This window comes from Pieris rapae, chromosome 17 (assembly GCF_905147795.1).
Source record: "Pieris rapae chromosome 17, ilPieRapa1.1, whole genome shotgun sequence".
NCBI classification, from domain to species: Eukaryota; Metazoa; Arthropoda; class Insecta; order Lepidoptera; family Pieridae; genus Pieris; species Pieris rapae.
In genome coordinates, this window is record NC_059525.1 from 8,850,182 (window position 1) to 8,868,304 (window position 18,123).

General features: G+C 32.6%; 1 protein-coding gene across 1 annotated transcript in view; it reads left to right on the forward strand.

Annotated features, from left to right (window-relative positions):
* Positions 1–9,289: 9,289 nt before the first annotated feature.
* Positions 9,290–18,123, forward strand: part of LOC111002000 (guanylate cyclase 32E) — an 84,964-nt gene continuing 76,130 nt past the window's right edge. The window contains exons 1-4 of the mRNA XM_045632025.1: positions 9,290–9,302; positions 10,260–10,552; positions 13,178–13,323; positions 14,866–14,977. Of these exons, the coding sequence (XP_045487981.1) occupies positions 9,290–9,302; positions 10,260–10,552; positions 13,178–13,323; positions 14,866–14,977 (564 nt within the window). The remainder of the gene's footprint in view (positions 9,303–10,259; positions 10,553–13,177; positions 13,324–14,865; positions 14,978–18,123) is intronic.

Here is an 18,123-nt window from a genome sequence, read left to right on the forward strand (position 1 = left end):
TATTTAATTACAATACAAATACAAATTGTGTGTTGTATTTCATTGTGTATGAGTAAATTATATGTAAATTAGTTTTTATTACTATTGAGTTTCGAGAAATAAATATTTATTTTTCATAAAATAAGTTTCTTACTCATCTTTACAATTTAATATATTCGAAGAGGTCAAACAATAGTAGAATGAGCTTTAAATTATTGATAAATAAACGCAAAAAGAAGTTTAATTCAATGTCTAATCAATTTAAATTTACTTATTCTGTGCCATTGTTTTGTAACAGTAAGTTCTCTTCTTAAGCTAAATGCGCCATAGAAACCGCTGTAGATCCATCGTAATATTGTGCTTACTATCGTACTATCTCAAGGGAATTAGGAAGATCTTTACTGAAGCGAACATGTTAATGCAAACTGAATATCTCAAGTATCTCAATTACAGAAAGCATCAAAGGATTGTATGTTGAGTGAGAAACCTCGAGAGGAAAGTTTTGTATGTCATTAATAGAAACTTAATTAGTCGACAATTGTTACGTTTCAGAAAGTATGTTTTTTTAAATTTAAGTTATATTTTTGTTATTGTTGCCTTAAAAATAGACAATAAATACCTCTAAATATTTCCCTAACACCCTTCCACGCAAAAGAAAATTACTAATTCTAAACAATTAGAAAGTTTATTTAATTTACAATTCCAGTGAATGGGTTTACACAGAACTTCTTTTAGAGTTTAGACCATATCGTCATTTTTTTCTATTGTTTTGATACAACATCCTTAATTGAGAAACCTTATTAATGATAACATTGATCACTCGCCTTAAACATTAGAAATACAACCGTAGAACTTAAATACCAGATAATGAGACAGATAAGAAATATTGTATCTGTTTCAATTACGAAACTTCAAATGGCGCTTTGCTTTGCAAGCGTCGTTAGTGGATGTTTCTGAAGCATAATTTTTCATTATAAATCCTACTCTTAATAAAGTTTTTATTGTTTTTTATCCGTTTCAGAACTCGTTAAGTGTGACGTAATCTTATTTTGTATAAACAGTATAAACACCTGCGACGCCACAAAAGTGACGTTTATGAAGTCAGTTCCTTTACATCCTGTATATGAATCATGCTATTAATAAAATAGAAATAAAATTAAATCACTGACACTACAACTTTCTGGGCCTCAATTTTTTATATGTTATGTGATCAATTATATTTCTAATATTTATTTAGTTTATTATGCTCTCAAAATCACACATGAAGACAATCTCATCTCATCAATCAAATATATTCATGAAAATATGTTATAGAAATTGTGAATGTGTGAAAATTATATGATAACTGACGAATGCAGCGTTAGCCAAATCCATGCAACTTCCTCACAATGGAGTAGCCCACAATATCGCAGCACACAATTCACGAACTCTCTCTTTACTGAAAAAGTCTCATGGGTACTTAATTATGTAGGAATACAGAAAACAATGGTAATACGCAAGTCAGCCTTTTGTGCCTGATACACGCCGCCAAATATTTGTGTCTAAAGCAGGTGTCCTCACTATGATTTTCTTCATCGTATGTGTTTAACGCGCAAGGACGTCCATGCTAAAAATAACAGTTTTTATTACGTAGGACTATGTCTCTATAAATATTATATACATTAGAGATCTGTTTAAAATGAGCTGCTGTAGCTTATACTTCAGAGATGAAAATTAACACAACGAAGGCTTTATATTCAGTCAACTTCACGGCAGCGTTGATGTCGGACGTAAAATAGATCGGTGCGCGAAACTTTACGAGTTAGTGTATTGTGTTGTTTTAGCAACGAATTTTATTACAAGTACGTATAGGCTTTGTATTTTTTGAATTATATATTGTAATAAACCTAATTTCAGTTTCGGCGATTAATACGACTTTTCTATAATTAATTAATTAATTAATTTGGAAACAAAACAGATACTTACATCTTTACAATAAAAAGAAAGTTAAAAATAAAACATAAAATAAACACATTAGATGTATTCACGATAGGTTTCACTAATATAACTATAATATGATACAAACAGAACAAAACATGACAACAACACATATAGATGGAAGAGTTAGGACATTAACAGTTGTTTTAAGTTACTAATGGGTAAAAATAGAAATTCTTATTCAAAAATCTAACAATAAGATTTATTATATTATACTGGTTTTTGTTACTATTGGGTAAATTAAACGAAAACTTATTCAAAAATATTTAGTTATACTGTTTTTTTACATAATTTTAAATGTACTAAATTTAAAAAATAATTATGACTTAATTCTCAATAATCCTAATTATTTAATATTTTTTACAAATTTTACCGAAATATTAACTGAAGACAAATATAACATTCCTGAATAGTCGTTTTAGTTTGATTCCTGTATTATCACTACATAGTATAAAACAAAGTCGCTTTCTCTGTCCCTATGCCCCTTTGTATGCTTAAATTTTTAAAACTACGCAACGGATTTTGATGCGGTTTTTTTAATAGATAGAGTGATTCAAGAGAAAGGTTTATATGTATAATAACATCCATTACACAGTGGAAAACTACTGTTATTTTTGAGGTTTCTAATGTGATGTCGTTAAAAAATTACATTTTTAATAATTCCATTTTTTCCGCTTACATTGCAAACGCAGGCTGAAACCTACAAGTTTTATCAAAATAATGTACTAAGTATTGTACACATTGAAATGTCTACAGAAAAGTCCGTGATGGTATATGTCTATATGGTATATGGTCGCGTATATTATCGGAGCTTTCCAGCGACGGAAATAACAATACATAATAAAAACCTGCTTTTCATCAGCATTACACCTGTGCGAAGCTGGGGTGGGTCACTAGTTCCTATATAAATGGCTTAGGTTTAATTTATAATCGAAACCAATAATAATAATAATATTAAATGTGTATGTAAATAGTTTGTTTTTAACTAACCCTTTGTTTCCTTTTGATGTGTTTGTTTATTTTTTCTCGGTTGAAAGAATGGTTTGGTAATGCTTGTACGGAGATTGGTTAAATAATTAATTATTTTGTATATCTTCTCCGGATTGATTCGTGTAAAGTTATTTTGTGTAACGGGATTTGGCTGTTTGGCTTTTTAAGTCTGTTTTCGTAATACCATTCGAGTATTTTTATTTACTTACAGCATACATGGCCCAATTTTAACAAAAAATCTATAAACCTACAATACCATTATGCCACCTTTACTTAAATAGGTCGAGAAAACTATTAAGCTGCCAGATAAAGCTTGGGACGGAAGTTCGTAGTAATATGGTAGCTTGTAGACGTTGGACAATGCAAATGCTCAACAAAAAGGTTTTATTTCCGGCAGCGTTAATAATTGTCCAGAACGTCTGTTAAAATTGACTCATAATCTGTCCCAACAAGTATGCAAACAAAATAATGACATAAAAACTAACTAATTTAGGCTTAGTTAAATAAATTAAATCACAATTAGTCAAATGTATTAAATAATTTTTGTTTGTTTGTTCCGTTAAATCTTCTTGTTGTTAAATGTATCATGTATTCCATCTTTGGCTATATTCTCAGTGTATTTATTTGTAATTATATATAATTTATGTTAGCTGTAGGAGTACTAAATAAATAAATAAATCTCTCTGAAATTCTAGTGAATGATACCCCAAATTCAAGAGCTTAGTAGTGAAATGTGTCGTTACCTTTTATATATTTTTTTAATCAACCCTTTTATTTACCTATAATAAATTTAATTATGGGACTATATGATGTAGCTGGTTTAAGTACTGACCTCATTAATGACGAAAATGGCAATCTAGTGGCAGTGTCCGAGAGACCAGCTGAATTCCGTAAGACAAACTCTAACCTTCTAAATGCATCTGTGAACATGTTTGTCTTGGAACTTGGGATTCAGGGGTTCAGGAGCGTGTGATCTATTTCCTTTATATGCTTGAAGAGCATTCGTATATATATATATATATATATATATGCTATATTATATATAAAGTATAATAGCTATATAGTAGCACATACGGCCGGGAATTTGACTCAATGATTATATAGAATGCAAATATTTTTTGTAATTGGTTCACTTTAGTTTAATTGTTATATCAAGGAATTTTTTATATAAGTGTAGATATGTCATTATTTTATTTATTTATTCTATACGTTATCTGAAACAGAAAAGAAGTTTTCTATCAACCAGGACGTCAGACAGATTTAAATAATTAACTTATATACTAAGCCCAGTGACATAATAACTAATAACATAAAAACTATTAAACCCTGAAAATTTGCACGAAAAATGTAATAAACCAATTGAAACATTGACGTTACATAGAAAACCGATGCAAGAAAGCTGTTCTTGACGAGAATTTTCACTCGAATACAGGTGTATTCCTATATTCGAATAGGAATTAAATGAAGCTGTTGTCTGATTAGCATAACTATTTGTTATGCAATATTTCTGTAATTTAATTTTAATGTAGTATTGTTTCTTGTTATATTAGTAAGCTATAATCGCTATAATTTTTTTTATGAGATATAAAATCTTAAGAGACAAAATGGTTGGGATATACGAAGGCATAATACAAATAGAGTAAAACCCGATCCGTAAGTGTAGTTCTCTCGCTATATTAAAAGAGACTGCCTGTGACGAATTTCTGTCTAGAGCGAAGATTTAATTAAACATTGGAAGGTGACAGGGGTACTTTAAATTTTCGTGATTATGTCAATGTTCGATTCGATTTAACGACAAAAATACTTGTGACAAATTTTTATTTAAAGAATACACTTTTTTACGGATGATAGTTATGTATTATTGTATTAAAACTTATAATTACAAATACAAATTTTTATACTCAGAAGAAACAGATACAAAACTTATTCAGTCAATGTAGCATATACATGTGCAAAGCCTTGGAAACAGAATAATGAACTCAAAGTTAAAATATTTTTATTCATACAGATAACCAAGTACACTTATGAACGTCAATAGAAGAGATGTTAAATTTATTCTAGGGCGGAGAGCGGACAAGAAACTGGAAGATACATTACTTAGGGAAATGGACGAACCATATTGCATGGAGAACAAAAGATGGACCTCCAGAAAATAGAAACTTGGGAAGGTTTCTATGGAGACTAGAGAGAAGTTCAGTACACATCCAAATGGAAAGTTAAGAAGGCCTTAAAGTAATCCGTACCACAAAAGACCATGGGAAATCACAATAACTAACGTATACTAGTAGTAACTTTGCCATGTAATTTTTAACATTTTAATTACGAAGTGAAGAGACTGTTTATAGTCTAGTCGTTAAATAAAATAGTCGTTAATAACTACATACTTTATTTTAATACTACATCCCGGGACGCAATGTCCCACTTAATCAAGCAATACCATCCTTCTGAGAGTGTAAGAAATCGCTTCATTACTTGTTTCAAACATAGAAATCTCTATTAATAGTAAATCGATAAGATCGCGGATGACTTGGCGTTAGCCAGCGGAGGTTAAAATTAAATTTTTAAATTTAACTGAATTTTAAATTTCTCAAATGAGCGAATTCACAGCTTAGAGCTTTTGTTAGGAATCAGTGAGCAGAAGTGCACTATAATAAAAGCTTACTATATATATTTAACGATGGTAAGATTATAAGGGTCTTTATTTATTGAGTTTTTAAGTATAATATTAGTCTTTAAGTTGAGGTCAACTTAAAGATGAAAAATGACTTGACTTATGCAAAAAGGTTTAAAATTAGGTTTTAACAAGACTGCGGTTACAAAATTGATCAGACAATACAATAGACCCTTACAACATCTCTCACACTCTCAAATACAGAGCATATACACTTTTACACATATACCCAATACCCATACATGCACACATACTTAGCTTTTACCCGATACTTCTTTGATTAGATTTAACAACAATCTGAGAGAGTAAAAAAACGTAAAAAACACCATTTGCGGTCTGGGCCTCAGATTTCTGTATCTGTTTCATGATCATTTGTCAATCTAATAGGCAAGTAGGTGATCAGCCTCCAGTGCCTAACACGGTGTCGGCTTTTGGGGTTGTCCACGATCATCGAACCTAGGACCTCATGGATGGGAATCGCACGCCGAACTAAGCCAACAATGCTACCGAACCGAAGTAATAACGAATTTATTTCCTAGCTTATGAAACTACTCGTGTGTAAATGTATTTATAATTCAGAAGCGTCACATTTAAATGTTTACGCTCGAAAAGGCTTCATGAAATATACCTCGGAAGTAAAACGAAAAGACCTGACAAACAAATGAATTTCGACAAAAAAAACGAGATTCATTATCATTCAAAATTTACCAGATTGTCTCACAGCTCACTGAACAAGTGGACTTAATGAAAATGTATGAAAAATGTCAAAGGTCGACGAATAAAAATAAAATCAAAGCTATTTTAATATAAGTGTAACAAAAGAATTTAGTATAGAAAACTTAATACTTCTGTGGGCGTATTTGTGAAATGAAGAATGATAGAAACATCGTTTGGATACGTATTGTACAAATGATATATTTCATGTAGTAATACGATTTATTAGTACTACGAACATATATTATGAACTATTGACGAAACTACATCTAAAGTTTCTACCAAAGCCTCAGAAGTCTGCTTAAGTATCGTATGTAACCCTTGTGAACCGCACTGGTACTAGGTAAAGTTCATTAAAGGATCGAAACGTGAATTTATATCAATATTAGTTTTTTTAGTTTAGAAAATAAATACAACATTTATTGTAACAAGTACTAATAAACATAATATATAAGAGAGAAAAAAGAACATTTATGTAAAGAACAAAAACTAAACAATTTCAAAATGTGAGGGGAGTAACTATGGAGATCCAGACTTAACTTGTTAATCTGGACATCCGTGAGTTTTGGCCAAAACGCGTTTTTCTGAAAGGGACAAATGGGGTGATACATAGGATATCTGGAGGGTACACGATATTTTTTATTTATTTAAAAAGTTGGGGCGATCAACCTGATTCTTAAATATCTTAACCACAAACGATATATCAATCAATCTACGATTCCCTATTGAGAACAGCTTAAAGTCAAGCAGTATACGTAAAACAAGTGACAACAGCAAGTGTCAGGAACAGGCAAAATCATCTTGTATTCATCAGACAAAAATTGGGGGCATGAATTGAGCGCCATCAGTTTTTGTTAATTCGAAACCAGCTTACTGATTTTCGTTCCCCGTCAATACAATAGGCGTAAATATGACATCAATTAAATAAATTACTTGTTATGACTTGCGCTTTTTAAAATATATAAGCAAGGATTTATCGGTAAGTGCTTTGTGAAGTGGAGTAATTACAAAAATCCTTATTTAATTGGATTATTTCTCTCCCCTCTTTGCTGAAAATAAACAGGAATCTTCAATATGAAAAATGAAAGATAATGCATAATTTTTATTTTGAAGCGCTTTTCCTTTATACTTTTTAGCTTTAAGAAAACTATTTCCTCTCAATAATCCGCCACAGATGTAGACAATTTTCAATATCTCTAACGCGCGTGGGTTCGAAGTCTATGTGTCGTCTGTAACCAATGGATATAAAAATATAATAGCCAATAGTCGTCTATTGGTTTTTATATATGATGCGTCATGTTGATGAAGTACGGTATTCCTGATTGCGTGTAATTACGATTTTATTATAATTATGATTTACGACAGAAACACCACAAGCGTTTCTGTCAGAAGTAATAAGTCAGAAGCAATGTCTCTGTGTGCAGTAAAGACCGCCTCATTTTCCTCGAACTTTTTACCTTTTTTCCTCGAGCAAGAGGCAAATGCAACTAAGTAACAAACGCTTGGTCTGAAATAAATGGTGCATTTTCTTTTGAGGGAATTTTCTATAACTGAGTTATGATTCAAATGTTATGTGTAACGAAGAGATACCAAAGGACTTCAAAACTTGATGCTTCATTTTAAGTACCTCCATTTCGTTCCTTCCGAGTTCGAAGTACATGTGTTATAGGAAAAACTTCCTCAAAAGGAAGATATAAATCTTATAGGCATAGAACACTGGCGCTTTTGATGTTTCTCACTTTCTGCAAGACTACACTAGCAACTTTGGCTTCTCTCTTTTTGTCTCACCTGTTTCCGAATCTGAGTCTCGGATGATAGATTCATTTTCCGGAATCAACTGATAAACTTACAACATGTTGTCAAACTAGTTCACCTCCTTTAATAAATAAAAGCAGCTCATGCCTATTGACATTTTGGGCCACTCAGTAATACGCATACACATCGCCAGATCGTATCACACTATAGATGATCCATGTTGTCATCGATGTCATAATCGAAAGCCCAACATCGATGTGCGATATTTATCGACAACCGAACATCGTTGTTGGATAACATCGATAATTTTTGCATTAATAATTTATGCAATGTCGTCCGCCCATCTCGTGACCGGTTTCCTCTGTTCCCCATAGGGCCACCCCACCGGGTCCACTTATGGTTTTCATCGTCAGAGTCTTACTACATGCCCTGCCCATCTCCATTTTAGCTGAAGGGTATAGTTTAGGGCATCAGTATCTTAGTAACGCTTCTTATTTTTGAGTGTCTTATTTTATTATTTTTTCTAATGTTAAGTGTGCTTCGTTTTAACGCGTTTCGATTTTTCTTTTTATCTCCGTATATTTAGGAAGTATGGCAAGCATATGATAGACATGGCAATCTAGAAATGGCTTTGGTTTTAAGTGCTACACGAATATCTTATACTCACCCAAAAACGAGATACTTGGAGTTCCTTGGCCTTCACTTGTGGAAGGGTTCTTGCAAAATAATTGGGAAATAGATACAAAAAAATAGTAAAATTTACTGTTCTTAAAAAAATTATAATATGTAAGATAAATATATATAAAATAAGAGCAGACAAATTATTGCATATTCCGTTTATTATTATTATTATTATATATTTTTTATCAACTGACTAAATGAATAGTAATTGTGATAAACAAAACATTTTAATCTATTTCTTTTTTGGTAAAGTGAGAAAGTATGAGAGATAAGTGCGAACGAGACTACGAAGAACGAACGAAGGGAACGACTGGTGTGCAGTGAAAGTTCAAAATTTTAATAAACCTTTTTTGTGCATGCATTCATAGAAGATATAATTTGTTTCGTAACTTGCATTGGCCGAGAGTTAATATCGATATTACGAGATTTTTCTTATAGAAACATTCATGGTTTTGCCTTTAACATCGATGGTCATCGAGCATCCCTATATCACAGTCACCCGCGCAGCATTCAACCGGCAAAATGTCCAAAATTGGTCGGTCGACGCCGTCACTCACGCCTTTTAACTTTGTACATTCAAATCCCGGTTGTAGAGTATAGGATTTTTGCTTACACGTGCGTTATTAATAATTGCTTGTTATATATGGTGAAGGCAAACATTGTGAGGAAAACGACGCTTCGAAAAAATAGATGTTATAATATGAGATGCTCATAGATAGATCCAATGGACAATTTTAAAAGATCTCCTTTATATTCCTCTCTACAAACAATCTGTAGCACTACAGCGTTTTTAGATCTGGGCCTCAGATTTCTGAATGTCATTTCATGGTCATTTGTTAATCTAATAGGCACTCCTCTTCCTGACATACATAGTCGATTTTTGGGTCTAAGGTCAGCCGGTTTTCTCACGATGTTTTTCTTCACTGTTCGAGTGAATGTTAAATGCGCACATGAACAAAGGCTGGCGACCGAACCTACGACCTCAGAGGAAACAAGAAGAACAGGCTAATAATAGAAATAAAGAAGGGCGCTCCACGTTACAATAAAAATAACAATAACAATAAAAAAATTATGCATTTTTAACGAAAGATCCCTGTCATCCAAAACAAGTCAATTAGATCTGACATTTCCTTGAGAAAAATATAGAGGAGTCTTTTATACATTCAATAAAATATCCCTAAAATATAGCGAGGGTGGTCGATGGCTGGCCATGCGTCTTACTCGTGAATGGGTTACTTGTGGTGACTGGTCGTACTTGAATTCGTGTATGCGGTGATATTAGTTGTTTATACTACGTATTTGTTGTTGTTGCCCTAACAATATTTACATATTAAAAATCCTTTAAAATAACGAATGTACCCTTGTTACAGGCAATGTAACGAACCAAAAATGGCACTGAAATTAATCTGCATATTTTTCACTGCCGTTTCGGCGAATATCATCACAACGATGTTGAAAAACAACGAAATATATAATGATACACTGAAAATAGATAAACAGAAAAATATTTCAAGTGTCACGAAGAGTTGTGAACATATCAACGTGACGAATTCCGAGTATCGAGTAAAGAGTTTGAAGTCGATACATTTAAATAACATATACTCTGTGACGAGTGGGCTGATTGAAGATATGGCGATTGATAAGGTGGAAGGAGGCGGGTTGAATTTGTATGAAGTTGTCTCAGTGGATTGCGGAGGAGCCAAAGTGTGCTCCAACGTCAGAAGTAGACCTAACGACAGGAATACCATAACTATTGGGTTTCTTAGCGCTTACAGATGGAGTCAGGTAAGGGTTATTAATGTTTAATATTATAATAATAATAATATTTCTAAATACTTACACTATCTGTACGAGCCAAAGCTATATAATTTGCTTTCTCAGGCTTTCTTAGTTTTGTAAGCATGGCGATTATAGAGAAGAAGAGAAGAGAATATATATATATATATTTAGACATAGACATAGAGGACTGCGATGACGCAGTATGTAATGTATGGTACATTTTGGTCCTTCGAGCCTTACAGTATACAGGCAATGGAATAAATGGAAAATCATTCATACTGTTTCTTCTATAATTCTATCTCTGAAGACTCCAGACTGATACCGTTCTACTTCTTTTTTTATTGCTCTCCATCACCTGTGGTTTGCGGTCAGTCTCGTGAAGCGTGTCTTGTCCAGTCCCGCATCTCTTCCGCAGTCGAAACACTCGTCTTCTTGTGTGGAACGCAGAATAATTAATTAAATTATCAGTACTATGGTTTTGAGAATTCAAATTCGAGATAATGCGTATTCACAATTAGATATTGGGATATTATCTGAAATAAAAATGAAAAGCTTATTTCAGATAATATCCCAATGTAGTTTTAACTAGAATTAGCGAATTCTGCCTTAACTAGCGTGATCGTGACTTTGCATTCCAAGTCTTGATTTTGAATTCTTGGTCAAAGAACAAATAAACGGTATTAGACTACTATATAATAATTATTTTGAGAATATATTTTTTTTCTCTTCGTTTTTTTTCCTCTTACTTATTAATATTTTTTGCCTTTACCCCTGTTCTATAAAAAACAAATATACCAGTAAAATTTATGTAAATCTGTTCAACACGTGTTGGTAATTGAAAACAATGTTGATTAAACGTCAATAAGAATTTCAGTAATACCGTCCATTCACTTCGATGTTTGAATTCTCACAGAAATTCCTGGGAAATTGGTAAATTTAGAATCAATTTGAATTTCGAAATTCTGAATTTGGAATTCTGCATTTGTTTTAATGCAGAACTCCAAATTCAAAATATTAAGTTGAATTCAGTTCTATACGAAGTGTGTTAATTCCAGACTAATCACTTAATTCCGTTAAACAGATTATATTCTGTGCAACTAAATTCACACAGAAACAATGAATCCTCATCCCGTCGACTATAAGCTTGCTCATAGATAAAGATATCCTTCCTCTTCAATTATTGAATATTATTATAGTACTATTGTAGCATGAACCACAAGTTAGCCGCGTACTTTTAACCCTGATTTGCCGCGAACAGTGTTTTCGCGCCATCAGTAATAAAGGCAGAATTCGAAGGAACATGGCAAATCGCGTTTGAAGATTTTGTTTTGTTTCACGGCTTATTTTTTGAATAAAATGCTTTTTATCAAAATAACGATTCTGAAAGTTTGCACATTTGATTTTCGATTATGGAGTTTTACATCGTTTTAAAATTTATTTCAATATTAAAAGTTTATATTAATTGAATTTTATATTTGTGAAAGTATAACAACAAATTTATGTTATGTAAAATAAATTATGTAATATACCGAATCAGTCAGGAACGATTCCTTAGAGCAACTGCAATTTTTGGCGATATTTATTATATCCGACAAATTTACTACATTTTGTATAATATATCGAATGAAAAACGAGAAGCTCATCTGATGTTTAGTGCCCATGGTTATACCGCTGCCCATGGACAGTCAATGCCAGAGAGCTTGCGAGTACGTGGCGTGTTATTAACAGTGTACAATTTGCACGTCTATTTGATTAAAACATGTTTTGCTTAAGGGTAAAATGAGTCTTAAATTTGTATTTAAGGTTTAAACTTATTAAGATAATTTCCCTGTGAGGTAAGTCAAGTGGGTTGTGAATCCCTTTACTTATTATTAAGGGGCTTATTCATCAGATTAATACGTCCTTGAGATCTGTTTACGATTTTACGTCAATCTCGCTGCGTAAATACTTTTAAATTAATGTCTAACAATGTTCGTACTTGAAAATATACCTATTGTGTCCTCTTCTATAAATATTTCTGAGCGTGAATTTGGTGAAAACAAGATGGCGGAGTTCACAAATTAGATTCTAAGCGTAGGGCTGGAATTGAAATGTTGTATAAAATCTCCTCTTGTTTAATTAGCCAGTAAAACCTGTGTACAGATAGATCAGTGTTTGTCTAGTGGTTTCAGCGTGCTCTCATCTCTGATATCGTAGGTTTGATCCCCGTCTATGCACAAAAGGACTTTCTTTGTATGTGCGCATTTAATAATGGCTCAAACGGTGAAGGAAAAGATCGTGAGGAGTTCGGCCTTAGACCCTAAAGTCGACGGCATGAATCAGGCACTGGAGGCTCACCTACTTGATGATTGGGATAAATGATCTTGACACAGAAACAGAAATCTAAGCCCTAGACCTAAAGTTATAGTGCCAATTTTTTTACAGGAAAGCAATCTATGAATTTTGTTGGCCATAGTAATTGCGATTTCAGAGTTTTCATACGAAGTTCCTCCTCAATATCCCAGGGTTAAAGTTTCACCTTTGGATCGAACAGTACAAAAGCTGTATGGCCACTGAGCCTATTAGATGGGGATACTCTGAATTCTGAGTGTAAGGCAATAAAAAAATATATATTTTATAATTCCTTTGCAGACTGTCCTGGGGGCTTTGCCATTAGCGGTGGCGTTAGTGAATCGTGAACCAAGCCTTCTACCAGGCCTCAAGCTGAGATTCGTCACAGCAGACATTGGAAGGCCGCGGCCACTATTTCCTCTGGATAAGGATAGTCTTTCCCTAAGGTAAAGTAAAATGCATTATGGGTTAAATAAAATATTATTAAAAACGCCGGTATTAGGTTGGCATACGCGTGAAGTGGGGGTCAAACAGTAAAAGGTTACGAATAAGTTTGATAAAGTCAAAGTCAAAAATCATTTATTCATCTAGGTAGCACAATGTACACTTATGAACGTCACAAAATAAATATAAATATAAGGTTTCTAATTTTACATTTAATGTCGGTTCTCAAATCAAGGGCGTAGAATGGAAGAGAAGAACTGGCAACATACAGTATACATAAATAAGTATCTTTTTAGTGGTCAAAAACTATCCATACAAAGATCCACTTTAAATACTTGTAATTTACTTCGACCATGAGCGCTCAATGTGACATAAAACGTCCTAACTAAATTAAATTACAAGTAAAATGGATGAGTTTGGGATTTTTCAATTCGGTAAAAGCCTGTTTCAATTTTAACTTTTTAGTTTTGTTTAACCAAAGTTCATACGTTTTTAATTAATAAAAACGTTATTTTAGTCGATTTCAGCTTGATAATAGAGGTTGTAAAGCAAGAACAATGTCGGGACAATTCTGTAATTAAAAATTATTTTTAAAGGCTTAACTGATAATAAGTTATAAATACTCTGTGACAGGGCTGGCAAGAGCAATTTAATTGGAAATTAAATTCTACTACAAAGTTCGATAAATATGTTCTTTGTTTAAATTAATTATAATATAGGATTTTGTAAGCGGAACTAAAGTTTTCTTTTGTTTCATATGGTTCTCATGTAGTGTATGATACAAAACAACTATCTGAACGAAGGATCTTTGTAATAATGACGAGACTGTCTTTCAAAGAGAACTCAATTTCGGTTTTATCTTTGAGATAATATTTCTATAAACGATTTATGATCTATACTCTGTCTTTAGCCGTTTCTAACGCCATTTCAATCCCGCTGTTTACGACTGTTATAATAATAATAGAAGCCCTTTATTCGCTGACCATTTTAACTTACATGCTATTTTTATTAAACAGTATTCTTAAATCTAATTTACATAGCGAAAATAATAGTTTATTATCAACCACTTTGGTCTGGTTGTCTGTCGACATAGGCCGACATCGTCTAAAACTACGACTATTATAACGCATTCTGAATCCAATTTAGCATTTTTTCATAAATTAGTTCAATTAAAAAAATATGACTGATGTTTATAAACGTAAAGGAAACGAGTTGAATATGGCTAAACCATTCCAAACTTTATTATCCGATCTGCTACAACTATGTATGTCAGCGACCTCGCCATGTCCCTATATCCCAAACTGGGAATGACATTTTCGCGTCCGTTTATATAATCTTTATTCCAAAAAGGCTTCGGCATCCTACCCACTTAAACCCTAACTCTTAACCCCAAAAGTCAAAAGGCTATATGTGAGACATGATTAATTCTTAGTGTTATATAATTTGCTGTGTTACACAAATATATATTATATATATTTTTATACTAAATTAATTTAGTGATTTACAAAAATGTTGTCACAGTTTACGAGGTTTTTCTATTATAGGGTGATGACGCAAATGAGAGACTTCGGGGTTGTGGCCTTTTTCGGTCCCGATGCAACGTGTTATACGGAAGCCAAGCTCGCCGCAGCATGGAATCTACCGCTTATTTCACATGTGAGTAAACTAGAAATAGGGGTATATTATATTATATTACTGTATTGGGGTACTATAAGGATTACATTAAGTTTATGTAAATATATTTTAAATTAGTAGACGACCTACGATGGTGTGAAGGCTTTCAAATTCTTCTATTTGTCTTTCATTTTTTTTTCTAAGGAATTGTGATTGCACTATTCTTTAATCTTATCCGAGGAGTTCAGTTTGGCGACGCTTGTTAAAGGGAAGTTCCAATAGATGTTACATGAAACTTATTGTTTGGAGCTGGGTAACAAATAGCTTTAATTGTTTAAACCTTATAACAATATAAAATACGAGCGTACTCCCTTAAAGGCCGGCAACGCAACCACTAAAAATGAGTGTCTATGGGCTGTGACGACTGCCTTTTCGGGTGTACCGCACTCTCGTTTGCCCCCCTTTTATATATATAAAAAATCTAAGATAAACTTGACTTATTGGATCTTATTGGAAACTAGAATGTTAAATTTTAATGTTTGAATGTGGTAAAAACTACAGGGCTAGTTTTGGTTTCAAGTGCGTGATGGCTTACAATTTGTTTACACTTCTAATTATTATTCAAATTATGTTACTTAACTTATGTTAGGTTACATATCTCTTTTATATTTTGTGTCTGTTTTGCGTCCTTTCCTTTTTTAACAACTGGAACACTCCAAGTAAGGGTATTTTTGACCCATCTGTCATCATTGTGATTATTGATATACAAATATATTGGACTTTTCAATCTTGTAGACTCTAAATATTGGTAAGTCACAATTTCGATTCATATAAAATTTAAATGAATAGTGTAGGATGGCACAGGTTGTCAGATTATCGGTAACGTTTTTGGTTTGTTAGGACAAAGATCTCAAGAGTAAAGAAGATCCTCCTTGACAATTCTCTCTATTCAGAAAATATGTGTTTACAGTTTGTATTCAGAGATGCTCAAAGTCAAACTTGAGCTTAGTTGCGCCATGTTATGATAATCGGCGACTTATATGCCAGGTGTTACATACATTAAGCGCTATCTGACAGTCGTGAAACGCAAAAATACTATTTATCATACCAATAAGTAACAAATAGCTTATTTATTTATTTATTTATTTATTTATTTATATAGTACTCCAACAGCTAACACAAAACACATATAATAACAAACAAATACACCAAAAACATAGCCACAAACGGAATACATGATACATTATAATAAAAAGATTTAAAAAAGGGAACAAATAAACAAGGTATTAAATACAATTAAGTGATTAAATTTAATTAATTAAACCTAAATTGATTGTGTTGTGTATGGTGTGTGTGTGTACGTAATGGTGTGTATGTGTGTCGTGCTTATGATGTAGATGATTCTGCGCTATGTATATTCTGAATACATGTTTTAACCACATTTCGCGATAACCTAAACAAATCAATGTCTAAATAGTGGTCATTGTATGTCCGAGCAGCGCGATATAAAACTGAGTTTTTAGCGTAATTTGTATGCATGTGTGGAACATGAAACAATGTACGAGTTCGAGTTTTATACGCAGGAACTAGGAAAGGCAATTTATCCAGAAGTGAGCTGCAATCAATTTTATTTGAGATAATGTCATGTAATAGTATTATATCATATTGTTTTCTTCTAAATTCTAGGGTATTAATATTAAAATAATCACACGCGTCTCTATACGTATTAAATTTATTAAAAGTCTTATAGGAAATAAATTTAATAAAGTTTTTTTGGATTTTTTCGATTTTGTCAATGTGTGCAGAGTAACTAGGTGACCAAACCGAGCAGCCATATTCGAGGATACTTCTTACGTATGTATAGTATAGCACTTTCATACATTCAAGATCATGAAAATGTTTACTGACACGTCTTACAAAGCCAAGCTGCTTATAGGCTTTGTCAACAATTGTGTCAATATGGTTATTGTACGTCATTTTATAGTCCAGCCTTATACCTAAATCACGAACAGAATCTACTTCTTTAACGGGTTTGTTATTGATATTATAAATAAAGTTAATTTTGTTTTTTTTTCTGGTGAACGTTATCTTCACACATTTTGAAGTATTAACCGATATTCGATTTTGTCTATAATAGTTACAAAGGTTATTCAAGTCAGCCTGGATTTTGTGACAGTCTTCTTCTTTGTTTATTTTTAAGTATACCTTTTTGTCATCGGCGAACATAAGGTAATTAGAACCTTTAATGCTGCTATTTATGTCATAGAGATATGCATTGTATAACAGGGGACCCAGTATAGATCCTTGAGGAACTCCAGAACTTATATGAACAAAGTCACTTCTAGCACTACCGATCGCAACCGCCTGTCTACGATTTGTTATATATGAACAAAACCACCTATGGAGGTTACCACGTATCCCAAGGAGTTGAAGCTTATGTAATAAGATGATGTGATCCACTCTATCGAACGCTTTCTCAAAGTCTGTGTAAATCACATCAACCTGTGCACCACCATCCATACTTTGCAGTAAGTAGTTCGTGAACACAGTTAAGTTGGTTATTGTGGAACGTTTATTGATAAAACCATGCTGTTCATCTGGAAGTGAATTACTTATTATATTATAGATGGCATTATAAATTATTTTTTCAAAGATTTTACTGAAAGTGTTAAGTATCGATATTGGGCGATAATTTTCAATACTCAACCGCGAGCCACTCTTATGAATCGGTATTATTTTAGCGACCTTCCATACATCAGGATAAACGCTAAATGTGTTCACAGATAGATTTAGTATAATGTACAATGGTTCAGTAATAGTTTGAGCACATTTTTTAATAAAAATAGGTGGTATACCGTCACAACCAGCTCCTTTATCCGCATTTAATGAATTAAGTATCTTTAAGATATCAGATTTGGTTATGTTTAGTTTGCATATAGTGTTGTCGGTTACTTCTCTATTAATCTGAAGGATCTCATGGTATGAAGGTGCTGCTTGTTGAAATACGCTCTTAAAGAAAGTACTAAAACCCGTGCATGCTTCCGATTCATTGTTATATGTATTGCTGCCTAATTGCAATCTATTAGGATATCCAGTGTTATTAGTACGTAAAGATTTTAGATATGACCAGATTTTCTTTGGATCTCTCTTTAACGATGTTTGTATTTTTTGCATATATAATTTAAAAC